The sequence below is a fragment of the Neophocaena asiaeorientalis genome, unplaced genomic scaffold (assembly GCF_003031525.2).
Source record: "Neophocaena asiaeorientalis asiaeorientalis breed wild unplaced genomic scaffold, Neophocaena_asiaeorientalis_V1.1 scaffold44, whole genome shotgun sequence".
Taxonomy (NCBI): domain Eukaryota; kingdom Metazoa; phylum Chordata; class Mammalia; order Artiodactyla; family Phocoenidae; genus Neophocaena; species Neophocaena asiaeorientalis.
Window position 1 is genome coordinate 1,703,460 of NW_020173678.1, and position 12,963 is coordinate 1,716,422.

General features: G+C 63.7%; 2 protein-coding genes across 3 annotated transcripts in view; both read left to right on the top strand.

The window, feature by feature from the left end:
• The window catches only part of RNPEP (arginyl aminopeptidase), a 13,587-nt gene extending 8,659 nt beyond the window's left edge, over positions 1-4,928 (top strand). For both annotated transcript variants that reach the window (XM_024749625.1, XM_024749626.1), the window contains exons 6-11: positions 473-586; positions 1,278-1,390; positions 1,477-1,585; positions 2,375-2,599; positions 3,319-3,461; positions 4,404-4,928. In XM_024749625.1, the coding sequence (XP_024605393.1) occupies positions 473-586; positions 1,278-1,390; positions 1,477-1,585; positions 2,375-2,599; positions 3,319-3,461; positions 4,404-4,562 (863 nt within the window). In that variant the 3' untranslated portion in view covers positions 4,563-4,928. The remainder of the gene's footprint in view (positions 1-472; positions 587-1,277; positions 1,391-1,476; positions 1,586-2,374; positions 2,600-3,318; positions 3,462-4,403) is intronic.
• Positions 4,929-7,436: 2,508 nt separating this feature from the next.
• ELF3 (E74 like ETS transcription factor 3) lies at positions 7,437-12,014 on the top strand. The gene is made up of 9 exons (XM_024749621.1): positions 7,437-7,534; positions 7,890-8,060; positions 8,362-8,583; positions 8,730-8,825; positions 8,932-9,051; positions 9,175-9,264; positions 9,421-9,537; positions 10,416-10,611; positions 11,254-12,014. The coding sequence occupies exons 2-9, from the start codon at positions 7,898-7,900 to the stop codon at positions 11,366-11,368; spliced, it is 1,119 nt and encodes a 372-aa protein (XP_024605389.1). The 5' UTR covers positions 7,437-7,534; positions 7,890-7,897; the 3' UTR covers positions 11,369-12,014.
• The last annotated feature ends 949 nt before the right edge of the window (positions 12,015-12,963 follow it).

Sequence of the window (12,963 nt, forward strand, 5' to 3'; positions counted from 1 at the left end):
CACACCCGGGCCCTCTCCAACCCTGTCCCCTCAGTAGTTGTTCTTTCTTTGCCACGGCATGTGGGATCTTCGTTCCCCGACCCGGGATTGAACCCGGGCCTTCCGCAGTGAAAGCGCGCAGTCCTAACCACTGCACCGCCAGGGGATTCCCTCCCTCAGTCGTCTTTAGAGCCAGAAGGAGACTCAGATGCTAGAAAAATCTTGGGTGACAGTTTCTCTTGTCTGACAACAGTCAGATGAAGAGATTCTATTTTCGTGGGAGATCAAATTACCGTCTCCACAGATAACAACATGCTTAAGGGAAAGGTCACTCACTGTCAGAGGGGTGGTGTGGGCGGGGCAGGCTGAGGAGTCAGCCGTCCCAGCCCCCGCCGTGCCTGGGGAGTGCCACCCCCGGGCTTGGGGCCTCCGTCCTCTTTTCGGGGCCTCGTGGGCACCGCGGGAGGGTGCCAGCCGCTTTCCTGTCGCGCAGGACCCGCCTACACCTGCTTGGAAGCCGCCACCGGGCGGGCTCTGCTTCGGCAGCACATGGACGTCACGGGCGAGGAGCACCCGCTGAACAAGCTGCGCGTGAAGATCGAGCCAGGTGGGGGCTGCTCTGGCCGCCGCCCAGCCCCCGTCGGGCTGGGCACACCTGGATCCCCCCTCGGGAGGGAGGAGCCCCCAGGCTGCTCCTGAGCGACTCCGAGATGCTCTGTGCGTCTGGGTCCCTGTCACTTACTCGCCTCTTTGCCGCCCCTGGTCCATGGTCAGCTCAGCCCCGCGGCGTTTCTAGAGCGACGTCGCCCTCACCTCACCGAGGGCGTGACCCAGCACCAGAAAGCTCGTGACTGCTCTGAGGTCATGGGTTTTTGTTTCCTAAGATTTTTCTTCAGTTCCACGTGTGACTAACTTAAACCTTTCTGTGCAGTTGAAGCGCGTGTTCCTCGATGCCTCTGACTCTGACCGTGAACTTCCTGTAGTTGGGCAGTCAATTCTGTTTACTCCAGAACATGCACAGAACCCACCCCGCCCCGGTCTGGGCAGGCGCAGCGCCTGTGGGTGACCCGTGGGGCTGGGAAGGCGTTGGGTGGAAGGGCCCCCCGAGCACAGCGCCCCGGGCAGGGGCAGCCATGATCCCCCTGAGCCTGCTTTCTTTGTCCTCCCACTGGGTCCATCTTCAAGTCCCTCGAGAGAGGCCAGGATGGACCCGGAACGTTCGTGGCCTTGCTGTTCCTGGGAAGCTGAATTCCGGTCTCTTCCGTGGCTACTCTTTGAATCCAGAGCTTTCTCTGCAGGTGTCGACCCAGACGATACTTACAACGAGACCCCCTACGAGAAAGGCTTCTGCTTTGTCTCCTACCTGGCCCACCTGGTGGGTGACCAGGAGCAGTTTGACGATTTCCTCAAGGTACATCAGCTCTGAGGTGAGGGGAGACAAGCGGGGGCCCCGCTGCCGGGGGCTCTGGGTGACCGACCGTGCCTCCCTCCTCACAGGCCTACGTGCATGAGTTTAAGTTCCAAAGTGTCCTAGCTGATGACTTTCTGGAATTCTTCTTGGACTATTTCCCTGAGCTGAAGAGAAAGAGGGTGGATTCCATCCCGGGTGAGCAGAGGAGCCGGCCCACCGCTTCCAGGTGGTCGTGGAGGGTGGGGTCTGGTCCATGCCTTGGGGGGGGGCTGAGGTGCGCCCCCTGGGGGCGGCGTTTTGGGGCAGGCCCAGGGGCCCAGGCTCTATCCCACAGGAGGAGCTCGCTCACCCCCTGGCCCCCTTTCCCCACTCTGCTCTTCTGCCCCTCTCTGTCCTCTGGTCTCCCCGTCCCTGGACACACGTAGTCAGACCCTTAGCTCTGCCCAGGCCTGCCCCCGCCCCGAGGGGCTCCCAGGGCAGGAATGGGGCAGTGGCCCCGCCTGGGGAGCGCATGAGAGGCCTGCTTCCTAAGAGAGGGCGAGCATGGCCTGTCGTGGGCCAGGCAGCTCGTTAGATGTGTCCCCACTTCCTGCTCCATGCTGGGCGCTGTCCAGCCAGCTGCCTGCCAGCTAGTGAGGGGTGGGGCCGGGCAGGACCCCAGGCAGCTGGCTCCGGAGCCCAGGGGCATCAGCACGGCCGTTCTGGTCGTGGGGGCTGGGCCGCGTCTGTGCACGTGGCTCTAGGGCTGACTTGCAGCACAGAACACGCTCACGTGGAAAGGGGCGGCCAGGTCCATGAGAGAGTGTCTAGGCCTCACGCTGGCTGGGACCCTGTGGAGCGGATGACCGTGCGGGGCAGTGGTGCCATCGTCGGGGGAAGAGCTTGGGATGGACGGAGGCTCGAGGTCTTGGGCACTGCCTGGGCAGGCGGACCGTGATGCTGCTGGGGAATTCTGATGGTATCTTCTCTACTTCTGCCAAACAGGATTTGAATTTGATCGCTGGCTGAACACCCCGGGCTGGCCCCCCTACCTCCCTGACCTCTCCCCCGGGGACTCCCTCATGAGGCCAGCTGAGGAGCTGGCTCAGCTGTGGGCGGCCGAGGAGCTGGACGTGAGGGCCATTGAGGCCGTGTCCACCTCTGCCTGGAAGACCTACCAGCTGGTTTATTTCCTGGATAAGATCCTCCAGAAATCCCCTCTCCCTCCCGGTGAGAAAAAGTGGGTTGTCCCTTCAAGGTTGGAGGGAGACAGACTTGTGACGCTCGTCCCAGGGGCTTGCGGGGCATGGGAGGGCGGGTGGACGGAAGCCCGGGGCAAGGAGCGCGTCGGCGGAGGGATGCAGGTGCCCGCACGAGTGCCGGGGGGCGGGAAATCGTAAAGCCTGGTGCTCGTGGAGTCCTCAGCTTGTGCAGGTCATTCTTCCAAGCTCCCCCAGCTATGATGCCATCTAATCCTCGTCGCTGCTCTGTGACCCCAGGGACTGGGGAGCGAACCCGAGGCACAAACAGATCCCACAGCCAGTAGACGTGGGGCTGGGGTCTGGACCTGCTGGGCCGCAGCTCTTCGGCACACATGCTTTGTTGCTTCTCAGCCAGAAGTAGTATTCACCAAGGGATGTTAACTCAGAAAAACAGCAAGCTGACGTTTAGCAGGTCGGCAGTGGGATATCTGAAGCAGGTGCGCAGGCTTTAGTGGGGTGACCACAGGAAGTCTGTATTAAGGGAAGGTTGGAGGAAGAGCCGTGGGAATTACAGCAAAGTCAAGACAAGGCGTGACCCCCTCGGGCCTGAAGAAGCAGGAAGAGCGGGTGGTCGGCAGCCTCCCTGAAGTTCCTCCGGGTGCCCTCGGAGGGCCTCGGGCACACACATGGCCGCCTCAGCTCACGGTGTGCTGGCGAAGTCACTAATGACCCGTTTCTTTTCTCCAGGGAATGTGAAGAAACTTGGAGAGACGTACCCGAAGATCTCGAATGCCCAGAACGCGGAGCTGCGGCTGCGATGGGGCCAGATTGTCCTCAAGAACGACCACCAGGAGGACTTCTGGAAAGTGAGGGACTTCCTGCACAGCCAGGTGGGTGACCGCCACCTGCCTGTGCCCCTTCCGCACACAGCAGGCAGGGCCTCTCAGACCGCCCTCTCGGGAGCAGGGCTGAAGGGCCTGGCGGGGTCCTGTGAGCAGGCTGTGGTGCCGCCCTGGGGGAGAAGCCCCGGCCCGGGAGCTCCTGCAGGTCAGCCGGGAAGGCCTGTGGGGAGAGGGCCAGCCGGCACTGACCCGAGGCAGGGGCGGTCATGCGACGGCGGGGCTGGTCTCCGGGAGAGGCCAGAGACCAGGACAGGTGAGTGAAGGTGAGATTGTAGGCTCCTCCTCTGGGGGAAGCCGGTGGCCTGGGAGGGTCCAGAGGCCTGCCGGACCCAGGTCACCGGGAGCGCTGCCCTGCCGGGGAGGGGCCCATGGCCCTCAGGATGAACCATTCCACAAGATTCCAGAGCCGGGCTGTGGACAAGCCACGTGCAGACTCCCTCACCTGTTGGCAGGTACCTGCTGGCAGGTTCTCGAGCCCCTGAAGGCTTCCCAGCCTCTGGGTGTCAGGTGTGGCCGTCTCGCGCTGACGTGAAGGTGCGGGTTTCCTTCTACTTGGCTGCAGGCGGCGCTTCTGGGGCCCTGGTTTAGGCTTAGGCTCTGCAGCCTTTGCCGTGAGCTGTTGCCTCGGTACCTGGCCACTTAGAGCTCTGAAAGTTTGGAGTCTCCCATGTGCCAACCCCCTACTCGGTTTTGTTGAGTGTAGACATCTCCAGGAGGGTGAATACCGAACCCCAGCTGCATGGATCTTTGGCTGCCAAGAAGATTCTGGAACACAAGCCCTCGTGTCTGGGAAGCCTCTCCTTCCAGCAATGATACCCGTATCCCTTTTGGCCCCTGATCACGAGGCTGTCAGATGGGCCCAGGGCAGGGGCTGGGGGCTGCAGACCACCGTGCAGGCTGACGGGCCTCGAGCACGCACGTCTCTTGCAGGGGAAGCAGAAGTACACCCTCCCACTCTACCACGCCATGATGGGGGGCAGTGAGGCCGCCCAGACCCTCGCCAAGGAGACCTTCGCGGCCACGGCCTCCCACCTCCACAGCAACGTGGTCCACTACGTCCAGCAGATCGTGGCGCCCCTGGGCAGCTAGAGGCTCCCACTGTGGCCTCTGTGTCTGCAGACTGCCGATTCCAGTTCTCATCAGCTTCCCAAGTTCAGGTCCCCGTGGGGTAACCTGTTCTCTGGGCTTGGTGTTTGGGACTCTGGGCTTCTGCTCTGACTGGACGGCTCTGGACCCGTTGTGCGACCGGGAACCTCCATACTCTCTGGGCTGGGTGGGCGGCAGCCTTCGCCCTCCCTGCCTGGGTCTTGGGGAAAGCAGGAAGGATTTTCCTTACTGTTTTCTTTTCTTTTTTTTTTTTGCTGATTCTTGAAGTACCGTGCAAAGGGCTGATTTCTGGTGATTCCTTTTTCAGGTTTAATCATTATTTTAATAAATATTTTAAAGTGAAAAGTATCTTGGTGACTGTGAAATCCCTTCTCCCAGGTCCCGCTCTCTGTTCTGAGCAGGTTAGGGGGAGACCCAGAGCAGGACGCTGGCTCCCTGTTCTTAAGGAGCCTGGGCTGGAGGAGGTGGGGTTCCCACAGGAGCATGTGCAAAACAGAGGGCACCGAGGCCGCCTCTTTGAGCCGCCTCCCTCCGTGCAGCGTCCCGCCCACCCCTTCCTCTTTACCGTTGCTGCTGATAGCGCACACGGGAGTGCCCTTTCTGCAGCCTCTCGCCATCCGTGGGCCTCGCGGGGCCTTGCCCTCCCCGGTCCTGGGTGACGGGCTCCGTGTGGTCCGTAGTAGAGTCTGTTCAGAACCTGGCACTAAGCTCTGATTTCCACGTGGGGATCTAGGCAGTCAGCGACTTGGGGTGGGGTGTGGGGTGAGGGGAGGTCGCACAGAAGTATTTCAGGATCTTTGTTTTCCTAGATCCAGGGTCTCCCTGGTGGCTGGCTGCCGGGCGGGCGGCGCAGACCTCCCAGCACGCCCTGCACCGTGGGAGCGAGGACGCGGGCGCTGGCTCCCGGCTGCTCCTGGCCGCTGTTACAGGCGCGGACAACCGGGGGCCGGCCAGACGCCTCCCGTGCCCTGCTCGGTGCCCAGCCGCTCAGCTCTGCGCCCAGCGGTGTCCTTCCTGGTTCCGTGCAGACCCTGGGGCGCCGAGGGGCCCCGCGGGACCCCTTCCGCAGCCGGAGCCTGAGTGCAGCTTCACAGCCAGGCGTCCTGAGCTGTGTCCCCCGCTGTCCCGCCAGGTGGGCCTGCGGCAGCGCCTCTCCTGCCCCCTCCACAGCCCTCTCCCAGCCAGGTGCTCTCGGAGGGCTGGCGGGGAGCACGTGAGCCGTCTGGAGCTGGAGCTGGTTCTCCCACATTCCAGGGCGAGGGACAGGGTAGAGGGCGTGCCTCGGGCTGTGGGGGAGGCCCCTGAAGGGCTGGGGAGCTGCTGCCCCAGAGCTCGGCTCCCCACCGTGGCCCATGGGAGGGACCCTGGACCTTAACGCCCTCTGCTCTGCGTGGCACCCAGCAGTGTCAGACCCCGGACGAGAGGCAGATTCCTGAGACAAACCTCTTAGTCCTACAGAGGGTTAAAGGAAGGGGGGCTGGGGCGTGGCCTTTCCCTTGAGGCCGGGCCTCGCAGGACCTTGGCGTTAACCAAGGAGGAGGGGAAAGAGATGCTCAGATGCTGCATCTTTGATGCATAAAGATCTGAGGGATCAGTAAGTCCAAAGGGCCTTGTCTCCATGGATGGGAAACGGAAGAGGCCCCAGGACCCGTCTGTGCCCCCTCGCCAGCCTGTGCCGTCCCTACGCAGGTCTCTGTGGTCTGCGGGACACGGCCCTCGTGGTTAGGGCTGAGACCGTGGAGGAGACCCGGGTAGGAGGGGTTGCCTTGCCCACAGGGAGGGTGAGGGCCTCTGGAAGGAGCGCCAGTTGGGGGACTTAAACTCAGCCCCACTTAACGAGCTCCGCGTGGCCTGGGCAAGTCTCCAACCCTCGAGCTGCCACCTGCTGGGGATCATCACACAACCTGAGGATTCTCGTAAGGCTTAGACGGAGCCCCGCTAACGCGGCCTGGCCCCTGATGAGCGCTGAGCCGGCCCAGGGAGCCGGGCCTCTGACGCTAGAGGGCAGCAGGTAGGTGCCGCTGAGCCGTGTGCGTGGCGATTAGATGGAGGCCAGATAGATAGAGGGGTAAACACGTCCACGTGGGTCCGGCCCCTCCCTCGGCAGCCCCACGCAGTGGGCTCTGCCAGGGGCCGGGCAAGTTCTTTGGAGCAGAGCCAGGTCCTCCAGAGGGGGCTGCAGCGACTCTGATGCTTGGATGGCGCCCAGCAGGCAAAGGATGCCAAGACGTTGCCAACTAAGTGGGTGCCAGCGGTGGCCCTGTGGCTGGGGACGCTGGGGACGCTGGGGCCCTGGGCAAGGCTGGCAGGCCGTGAACGTTGCCTGGTGTCTGGAGAGCCTTCCAGCCTGAATCCCGGGCGTCACGGGAAAGATCCCCAAACCTCCATATCTTCCCTCCCTGCTAGGCCCCCTTGTCCTCAGACCCGCAGATGTTTGGGGGCCAGGAGCCTTCCTGACCCAGTTCTGACCCAGACTCCCCGCCCCTCCCCGCTTCAGCCCATCCTTGGCTTGGCCCCCCAGAGGAATTTCCTGAGCCAAAGGGTGGCCGAAAGTGTAGATGCCCACCCAGCGTCCGCCTGCCACCCGCCCAGGCCACTGCCCTGCGCCCAACCCCAGAGGGTGCGGGATGACAGACCCTGACAATCATTAAACCAGCCGGGCCTGATTTCCCAGCACCGCCGGCCTGGATCCCGGCCAAGTGGCACAAAATATGCAAATCACCTGGGGCCAGGAGCCCAGTCTAAAGGCCAGGAAATCCCCTCGACCAATGAGCCACCAGCTCAGGTTACCGCGGGTGCCTATAAAGGCCCGGGCGCGGGCGGAGCTCGGAGCTTCTACTTAGCGCAGCGGTGGGAGCGCGGCCTGCGTGTCAGCGCTACCTGGCAGAGCTTTCCCCCTGGATTTCCTCCGCCTGCTGCCCCTAAACCCGCCTGCCACACCCTCGGCCGCCAAGGTAGGACCCCTGCCTGTCACATTCCCCCGCCTGGCCCCGGGGGGATTGGGGAGGGGCCGGTGGAGCTTGGTTCTGAGCCTGCCCAAGCAGGAGTTGCAGGGCTGGGCGGTGTCCTGAGGGCCCGAGAGCCTGTCCCTGCAAAGGACAGAGTGGCCACGACTGCAGGTCCCACTCGTGGGCCCAGGAGGGCAGAGGAGGGAGCCCAGCGGGAGGCCTTGTGCCCCCCACCAGCACACCCTCCGTCCCCCGGGCTCTGAGACCCTGGAGCCCGTCTTGAGGAGAGGGTGTCCTACGAGATGTTGACCTTCACGCCCTCGGTCCCCTGGCTCTCACCGGCCTTGCCCTCCCTTCCCAGGTAGCCTCATGGCTGCAACCTGTGAGATTAGCAACGTTTTTAGCAACTACTTCAGTACGATGTACAGCTCGGATGACCCCAATCTGGCCTCTGTTCCCCCTGCCGCCGCCTTCGGGGCCGAAGACCTGGTGCTGGCGCTCAGCAGCCCGCAGGTGCCCCTGGAGGGCACAGGTGGGTCTCAGGAGGGGCTGGGCGTTTGGGGAGGGGGAGACATCCGCCTAAGAGCCTGGGACAAGTGTGGGATCGGGCAGGGGGAGGGCTGGGGTGAGCTGTAAGAAGCTGGGGTGAGCTGTAAGAAGCTGGGGTGTTAGGATTTGGGGGCTGCGCCTGGCGGGGGTGCTGGCCGGGGTGTTGCGAGCACCACCGCCCGCCCTGCTCCTGGCTGGGTGCTCTGAGAGTCTAGGCGGGATCCCCGGAATCCCGAGCTGGCCCCAAAAGGGGGCTGACCCGTCGCTGTGCCGGCCCCTTGCAGAGAAGGCCAGCTGGTTGGGAGAGCAGCCCCAGCTCTGGTCCAAGGCCCAGGTCCTGGACTGGATCAGCTACCAAGTGGAGAAGCACAAGTATGACGCCAGCACCATTGACCTCTCGCGCTGTGACATGGACGGGGCTGCGCTCTGCCGCTGCGCCCCTGAGGAGCTGCGCCTGGTCTTCGGGCCCCTGGGGGACCAGCTCTACTCCCAGCTGTGGGACCTCAGTGAGTCCTGGAGGGGAGCCCGCCTCCTGCCCCATCCCCTCCTCAGTTAGGGAGGCTGGTCTGGGGACTGGCCCGAGGGCACCACCAGGGAGAGAGCCCCAGGGAGGGGAGGGGAGACCCCTAGGCTCTGACCCCCTTCTCATCAGCTTCCAGCTTCCCCGACGAGCTCAGCTGGATCATGGAGCTTCTGGAGAAGGACAGCATGGCGCTTCTGGAACCCCTGGGGGACCAGGGCCCCTTGGGTGAGAGCCCCTTCTCTCAACCCCCCCAGCCTGTCCTGTCCCCTCTCTGCCCCACACCCCCAGCTGGGAGAGTCAGGGCCCCCTCTGAACTCTCACCTCCCCCCAGACCAGGGAAGCCCCTTTGCCCAGGAGATGCTTGAAGACTGCAGACAGGCCAGCCCCTTCTACCCGGGCAGCTTCGGCACGGGGGCCCCCTCCCCGGGCAGCTCTGACGTCTCCACCGCAGGTGAGCCCTCGGGCATCTGCCCACAGCCTCCCCTCCCCAGATGCCCTGAGCACTGGCGCCCCGCACTAGACCCCGGGCTTTCTGGGAGGACCAGAAGGGGCTCACTCTGGCCCGCCCCTCCAGGGACTGGCGCTTCTCAGAGCCCCCAGGCCTCAGACTCCGGTGGAAGCGACGTGGACCTGGACGCCCTGGACAGCAAGCTCTTCTCTGGGGGTGAGCGGAGGGAACCTCCTGGTCCCCGTGGGTGTTCCTCTGGCAGTGCTCAGGGGCTGGCCCCCTGCCCCCACCCCCTCAGGGTTTTCCTGGAGGGGGGTCGTCCCCCAGCAGCCCCCATCCCTCCCTCTCCTGACCTTCCACCTCTCCCCACAGACGGCTTTCCCGACTACAAGAAGGGGGATCTTAAGCACGGGAAGCGGAAACGGGGCCGGCCCCGAAAGCTGAGTAAAGACTCCCAGGAGTGTCTTGAGGGCAAGAAGAGCAAGCAGGGTGAGAAGGGGCCCTGCACGGTCGGGGGGCCCTGCACTGCTGGGGGGTCCTGCACGGTGAGGGGGACCCTGCACGGCTGGGGGCCGTGGTGGGGCCGGTGGGTCCTCTCTCCTGAGCTGGGCCCTCTACATGTTCCTGTGCACGGGGCCAGGGTGCGCGTGGTCACTGCCCGGTGGCAGGGCCTGGCTGGTCCTTCATGGTGCCTGTGGCGGTGGAGCCGCCCCAGGGTGGGGCTGGGGTCCAGGCTTCCTGCCCACCCCTTGTCCTGCCTGAGGGACACACTTGCTGGTGGGTGCTGGGCAGGCTCAGGCAGGGACAGTGGCTCGGCCGCTGGACGGCCCATCCACCGAGGGCCATGCAGGGGTAGCCCTTCCACCCACCAAGTCCCTGTCCCCTGGCCTTGGCCCTTGCGTGGGCTCCTGCCACCAGAGCCACCGGGTGGGCCCCCGCAGCTCCTTCTCATCTGCACATGCACCCCTCCCACACGCACTGGGCCTGTTTGCTTCTTGGGGTCATTCTTCCCAGGAAGCCGTCCCATTGTGTCCCAGGCCAGGGCCAGCTCTGTGGTCCTGCACCTGCTGAGCTCTCACCACCTTCTGCTGTATCTGCTTTTTTACCGTGACCCCTCGAAACTGTGAGGCCCTCAATGCAGTCCCATGTCTCAACCGCTCTTGTATCCCAGCCAGACATTTGATCAGTACCTGAGCGAGTTAAACCTCTGCGCCGTGCGAGACGTGGTCTTCCTGGAGCTTCCCCGGCTGTCCCGTGGGGGAGGCCAGGAGGGAGGCAGCCGCCAGTAGGCTGTGCGCCGGGATGGGCAGCGGTCGTGGGGGTCAGGGGTCGCCTGGGCCGCTGACTGATGGAGCCTGGCCTTGCAGCCCCCAGAGGCACCCACCTGTGGGAGTTCATCCGCGACATCCTCATCCACCCGGAGCTCAACGAGGGCCTCATGAAGTGGGAGAACCGGCAAGAGGGCGTCTTCAAGTTCCTGCGCTCAGAGGCCGTGGCCCAGCTCTGGGGCCAGAAGAAGAAGAACAGCAGCATGACCTACGAGAAGCTGAGCCGGGCCATGAGGTGAGCGGGCGGCGCGGCGCCGGCGCCGTCGCAACCTCCCCCTTCCGGCGGCTGTGAGTCCCGTGCAGCGTGGCGCCGGCACCATCAGAACCTCCCCCTTCCGGCGGCTGTGAGTCCTGTGCAGCGCAGCGCCGGCACCATCAGAACCTCCCCCTTCCGGCGGCTGTGAGTCACGTGCAGCGAGGAACCACGGGGTCTGGCCACATCGTGGACTCTGTGGGAGCCTGGCTGGCCCGCAGCACGCTGAATTCGGTCTGACAGCATTTCTTTGTGTCGCCTGCAAGGCTCGTCCTAAGAAAGGCCCTTGGTGGTAAAAAGGGCAGTAGCCGAGGCCCACACCATTGAAGCCATTAAGTTGCCTGTCTCTGGACCTTGGTTTCCTCGCAGACCATCGCTAAGGTTTTCTCAACCCTAAAATCACGTGGCTTCGTGATAGGCCCAGGACAGAGGCGAAAGCCACACAGAAGCCAGGGCATGGCCCGGTGCTCAGGACAGAGCAGGGCGAAGGAGCAGAGGCTCCTCCGTGCAGGAAGTGGCTTGGGCCCAGGTCGGCCGGGCTGCAGCCCAGCAGGGCAGGTCACCTGAGGATTCCTGGCAGGCGGACCCCTGCCTGGGCACCTCTGACCACCCTTCTCCCCTCAGGTACTACTACAAACGGGAGATCCTGGAGCGGGTGGACGGCCGGCGGCTTGTCTACAAGTTCGGCAAAAACTCCAGCGGCTGGAAGGAGGAGGAAGTGGCCGGGCATAGGAACTGAGGGTCGGATCGGCCCTGCGACCAAAGCTCGGACGTGAGGCTGCAGCCCCCGGAGGGGACCACCAGGACGCCTGGGCATGCACCCTGCGCCGTGGAGAGAAGCTGAGGCTCTGGCTCCTGTCGGCCATCGTCCTGGCATCTGGGGCAGGTGGCCTCTGCTCTCTGTTCTCCTCGTGGAATTACAAGCCTGGTGTTTGAGGCCACTTGTGTGCTGGCTATAGCTGTGCTCGCGGCTCCTTCTGTCTGGACTGCGTCAGACCTGATCAGACCCCAGTGGCGGACACCTCCTACAGAGGCCGGAGCGGGCTGAGAAGGCTGGGGGCCCTGGGCCCTGAGAGGGCCCCCTCTTTCTGGACCGGCTTCCCCCTCCCCACTCAGTGCTTGGACTCCGCGGGCGGGGGTCAGAGCGCTCCGTAATTTATGTGCTATAAATACAGATATGTACATAGAGATCTATTTTTTCTAAGACATTCCCCTCCCGCCCCTCCCTCACCAGGTGCTGGTGGCCACACTGACTGTTCTAGGCCCTCTGTGGACCAGTGAGGAGCAGGGCGGTGCTGGGACCCTTGGGACGGGGCTCCTGGCTCCCTCCTCCTGTGAATGGGGGCAGAGACCTCCAATAAAGTGCCTTCTGGGCCTTTTCTAACCTTTGTCTTAGCTACCTGTACACTAAAGTCTAGAGCTCTGGCCCGGATGTGGGCAATGGGGCTGGGAAAGGGGACCAGGGCAGGGGTCTGCCGGCTGCAGGTGAAGGTGGAGGCTGAGGTTGGGGGAGAGTGAGGGTACGGGTGATCCTTCCCTGGAGCTTGGGCTGTCCTGCCACCACGAGGCACCAGCGGGGCGACCTGGGCCGAGCCAGGCCTCTGCAGCCCGCTGCCCCGCTGTCAGGCCGCCGTGCCCTGGCGTCCACTAAGGAGTCTGGAATTGCGTGTCTGGCCTTGTGGAGTAGATGTGCATTCCAGCCAAGCTGGCTGCAAGCTGAGTATCTGTAAGATGAATCCAAGCTTTCGTTGTCGGACGTGGAATCGGAGTTATGATCTTGCGGAGGGAAAAGCAAACAAAGCGAGATGAGTGCTTGAGGACTCGGGGGAGGAGGAACGCCTGGCCTGGTCTACGTGGCACCGCGGACACTGCTGCCGCCGCGCGGCCCCCTCCCCACGACGGAGACTGACAGCCCGGGTCACAGACGCAGAGGGAGGCTCGGCTCCCCGGGGACTCAGCCGTGCTCCCTGCCGTCTCCCCAGAGGCTTCTCCAGGGTTGGGGCTCCTCTGACGGTGTCCTCAGCAGACTCCAGAAGGTCCTGCTCTGTCTGCACAGAATGACACATCTGGGTTCAGGTGGGGCTGTAGGTGGGGGGTCCTCGTGCAGGACGTCTCCCAGAGCGGAGTTCCTTAAGTCTGAGGCGTCGAGTTCCGGGGAGCATTTTTAAAAGCCATTTTGTGCGTTTGCAAGGCTGTTTAGCTGTCTTAGAAATATCAGATTCTTCACCAAAGGGATGCGGGTAAGAAAGGCATCTGAGAAAAACAGGTGCGTGGGACAGGGCCTGGGGGCTAGGAGCAGTCCTCACTTCCCCGCGGCTGCTCTATCGGCTAGGA

What these genes read in the sequence shown, in the direction of transcription:
- ELF3 (XM_024749621.1), top strand. Translation starts at nt 7,898, where the DNA reads ATGGCTGCAACCTGTGAGATTAGCAACGTTTTTAGCAACTACTTCAGT. An exon ending in CAGCAAGCTCTTCTCTGGGG is followed by an intron (nt 9,265 to 9,420) that starts GTGAGCGGAGGG and finishes CTCTCCCCACAG; the next exon opens with ACGGCTTTCCCGACTACAAG. An exon ending in GGGCAAGAAGAGCAAGCAGG is followed by an intron (nt 9,538 to 10,415) that starts GTGAGAAGGGGC and finishes CTGGCCTTGCAG; the next exon opens with CCCCCAGAGGCACCCACCTG.